We start from the raw sequence: 3,884 nt of genomic DNA, 5'->3' as shown, positions 1-3,884 counted from the left end.
GGAGAATTCCCAGGAATTCCCAGGAATTCCCAGGAACTGGGGCATTCACCCGGGGGTTTGAAGGTTGTTGAGTCCAGAGGGGGAGGTTTTTAGGGATTGAGGGTTTTAGGGATGGGATTTTAGGGATTGGGATTTTAGGGATGGGATTTTAGGGATTGGGATTTTAGGGATGGGGGGTTTTAGGGATGGGGGATTTTAGGGATTGGGTTTTTTAGGGATTGGAATTTTAGGGATGGGATTTTAGGGATTGGGATTTTAGGGATGGGATTTTAGGGATGGGGGATTTTAGGGATTGGGGTTTTTAAGGATTGGAATTTTATGGATGAGGTTTTTAGGGATGGGGTTTTTAGGGATGGGAGATTTTATGGATGGGGTTTTTAAGGATTGGGGTTTTTAAGGATTGGGATTTTAGGGATGGGAATTTTAGGGATTGGGATTTTAGGGATGGGGAATTTTAGGGAAGGGAATTTTAGGGATGGGGTTTTTAGGGATGGGGGATTTTAAGGATTGGAATTTTATGGATGGGGTTTTTAGGGATGGGGTTTTTAGGGATGGGGGATTTTAGGGATGTTTGGAATGGGGAGAGTGGAATTAACCCCAAAAATTCCTGGAAATCCCTGGATGAGGAGGAGGAAGGGCCTGTGGTGGGGGAAAGGGAGCCCTTCCCAAGGATGGATTATCCCGGGGGAAAAAAAACATTGGGATAATCCAGAATTCCAGAGTGGGATTTGTCCTTGTGGATGGTGTGGGAAAGGGATTGATCCCGGGATCCCAATCCCACCCCATGGGAAAGGGATCGATCCCGGGATCCCAATCCCATCCCACGGGAAAGGGATTGATCCTGGGATCGATTTTCCATGGGAGCCATGGGAAAGGGATGAATTCCAGGATCCCGGTCTGAATCCTGGGATCCCGATCCATTCCATGGGAAGGAGATAAATCCTGGGATCCCACTCCATGCCATGGGAATTGGTTCAATCCCGGGATCCCAGCCCACGGGAATCGGATCAATCCCAGATCCTGCCCCATGGGAATCGGATCAATCCCTGATCCAACCCCACAGGAATCGGATCAAACCCAGATCCCGCCCCACAAGAACGCTCCCGATCCCGGATCCCACCCCACGGGAATGCTCCTGATCCCGGATCCCAGATCCCAGCCCACGGGAATGCTCCTGATCCCGGATCCCAGCCCACGGGAATGCTCCCAATCCCAGATCCCAGCCCACGGGAATGCTCCCGATCCCAGATCCCAGCCCATGGGAATGCTCCTGATCCCGGATCCCGGATCCCAGCCCACGGGAATGCTCCCGATCCCAGATCCCGGCCCACGGGAATGCTCCCGATCCCAGATCCCAGCCCACGGGAATGCTCCCGATCCCAGATCCCAGCCCATGGGAATGCTCCCGATCCCGGATCCCACCCCACGGGAATGCTCCTGATCCCGGATCCCAGCCCACGGGAATGCTCCTGATCCCGGATCCCGGCCCACGGGAATGCTCCCAATCCCAGATCCCAGCCCACGGGAATGCTCCCGATCCCAGATCCCAGCCCATGGGAATGCTCCTGATCCCGGATCCCGGATCCCAGCCCACGGGAATGCTCCCGATCCCGGATCCCGCCCCACGGGAATGCTCCTGATCCCGGATCCCAGCCCACGGGAATGCTCCTGATCCCGGATCCCGGCCCACGGGAATGCTCCCAATCCCAGATCCCAGCCCACGGGAATGCTCCCGATCCCAGATCCCGCCCCACCGCAGGATCCCAGCACACACCGAACATCCAGACGTCGCTGGCGGTGGTGAAGCGTCGGAAGTTGATGGATTCCGGCGCCATCCACTTGATGGGAAGGCGGCTGATGGAAGCTGGAAGGAGCCGGGAATGCTCCAGATCCCGGGGATCTTCCCCCAGGCTCCAGAGGGATCCCCGGGAGCCCCAATCCCAGCGGATCCCAGCGGATCCCAGCGGATCCCACCTTTGTAATACTCCTCGTCCTCGATGTAGCGGGAGAGGCCGAAGTCTCCCAGCTTGACGCATTCCGGGGAGGCCACCAGGACGTTCCGCACGGCGATGTCCCTGCCGGAATAACGGGAATTGTCCCGGGAATTCCGGGGATTGGGAGAGCGGGGTGGGGTAGGGGATACGGGGGATAATGGGATATGGGATAGGGGGATAACGGGATAATGGGATCATGGGATAATGGGATATGGGATAATGGGATAATGGGATGGGATTGGGATGGGATGGGATAATAGGATTATGGGATATGGGATAATGAGATATGGGATATGGGATAATGAGATAATGGGATAATGGGATAACAGGATGGGATGGGATTGGGATTTGGATGGGATAATGGGATAATAGGATATGGGATTATGGGATAATGGGATAGGGGATTATGGGATTATGGGATTGGGATTTGGATTTGGATGGAATAATGGGATAATGGGATTGGGATGGGATGATGGGATAATAGGATATGGGATGATGGGACAATGGGATAGGGGGATGGGATAACAGGATAATGGGATAATGGGATTGGGATTGGGATGGGATAATGGGATGGAGAATAATGGGATTATGGGATTATGGGATTATGGGATTATAGGATTATGGGATGGGATTGGGATTGGATGGCATAATGGGATAATGGGATAATGGGATAATGGGATAATGGGATTGGGATCATGGGATAATGGGATAACAGGATGGGATGGGATAATGGGATGGGATGGGATGGAATAATGGGATAATGGGATAATGGGATAACGGGATAATGGGATAATGGGATAATGGGATAGGATTGGGATGGGATAATGGGATAACGGGATCATGGGATCATGGAATAATGGGATAATGGGATAAGATGAAGAACCACCCCCCCATGACCAACACACCTTCCCATCAATTCCCCCTCCCCATCCCCCTTCCCCAATTCCCAATTAATTCCCACCCCCCCATTCTTTCCTTGAGCCCACCTCCTCCATCCCTCCCATCCCGGAATTATTATCCCATCCTGGAATTATTATCCCATCCCGGAATTATTATCCCATCCCGGAATTATTATCCCATCCCGGAATTCCATCCCGACTGCCGCTCCCCTCACCGATGGACGCAGCTGAGCGCCTCCAGGTAGGCCAGGGCCTTCCCCACCTGCAGCGCGTACAGCACCAGCCTGGGCACCGCCAGCTCCGCCCGACGACGCTCCAGGAACTGCCCCAGCTGCCGCATCCCCGCCCGGATCAGCCCCCGGAATTCCCGAGGGAAGGCCGGGAAAAGCCGCCGGGAAAGGCGGGAAAAGGGGATCCAACCTCTCCGTAGGGACAGAGCTCCATGACGATCCAGGTGGGCTCGTCCTCGGCGATGCCAATGAGTTTGACGATGTGGGGGTGGTCCAGCTTCTTCATCAGCACTGCGGGAAAGTGTGGGGTTCCCAGCTGGGATCAGCGGGATTCCCGGGATTCCGGGGTGAATCCCGACCCGGGGAGGGGTGGAGGAGCTGTCTTGGGGTTTTTCCCAAAGGGGTTGTTGGGTTTTTAGGGATTGGGATCCATATCCAGGGATTCCGGAAGGTTCCTCCTGCCCCCATCCAATAATCCCGTCCCAGGATCTGGGGGGTGGGATTGGGATCTTGTCCCAGGTTTCCGGGCCTGGATCGGATCCCAAATTCCAAAGGTCCCTTGTTCCCAAAAAGCCACCGGGAGATGCCGGGACAAGGTTGTGTCACCTCCTGTTCCGAGCCCTGAACAGGATCTTATCCCAAAAAAACACCCACAGGACCCTCGGGATCCCAAAAATCCCCACAGGACCCTCAGGATCCCAAAAAACACCAGCACGACCCTCAGGATCCCAAAAAATCCATCAGGATCCCAAAAAACCCCA

At 54.6% G+C, this 3,884-nt stretch overlaps 1 protein-coding gene across 1 annotated transcript in view; it reads right to left on the bottom strand.

The window, feature by feature from the left end:
- LOC107199198 (protein-tyrosine kinase 2-beta-like) overlaps positions 1–3,884 on the bottom strand; it is a gene marked incomplete at both ends in the record, with an annotated part of 19,665 nt that overhangs the window by 4,170 nt on the left and 11,611 nt on the right. Inside the window, 4 exons of the mRNA XM_015616538.1 lie at positions 1,775–1,864; positions 1,975–2,075; positions 3,109–3,224; positions 3,314–3,414. Coding sequence (XP_015472024.1) covers positions 1,775–1,864; positions 1,975–2,075; positions 3,109–3,224; positions 3,314–3,414 — 408 coding nt within the window. The remainder of the gene's footprint in view (positions 1–1,774; positions 1,865–1,974; positions 2,076–3,108; positions 3,225–3,313; positions 3,415–3,884) is intronic.

This window comes from Parus major, unplaced genomic scaffold, assembly GCF_001522545.3.
Source record: "Parus major isolate Abel unplaced genomic scaffold, Parus_major1.1 Scaffold490, whole genome shotgun sequence".
Taxonomy (NCBI): domain Eukaryota; kingdom Metazoa; phylum Chordata; class Aves; order Passeriformes; family Paridae; genus Parus; species Parus major.
Note: the sequence above shows the minus strand (reverse complement) of the source record. Positions and strands in the feature narration are given on the sequence as shown.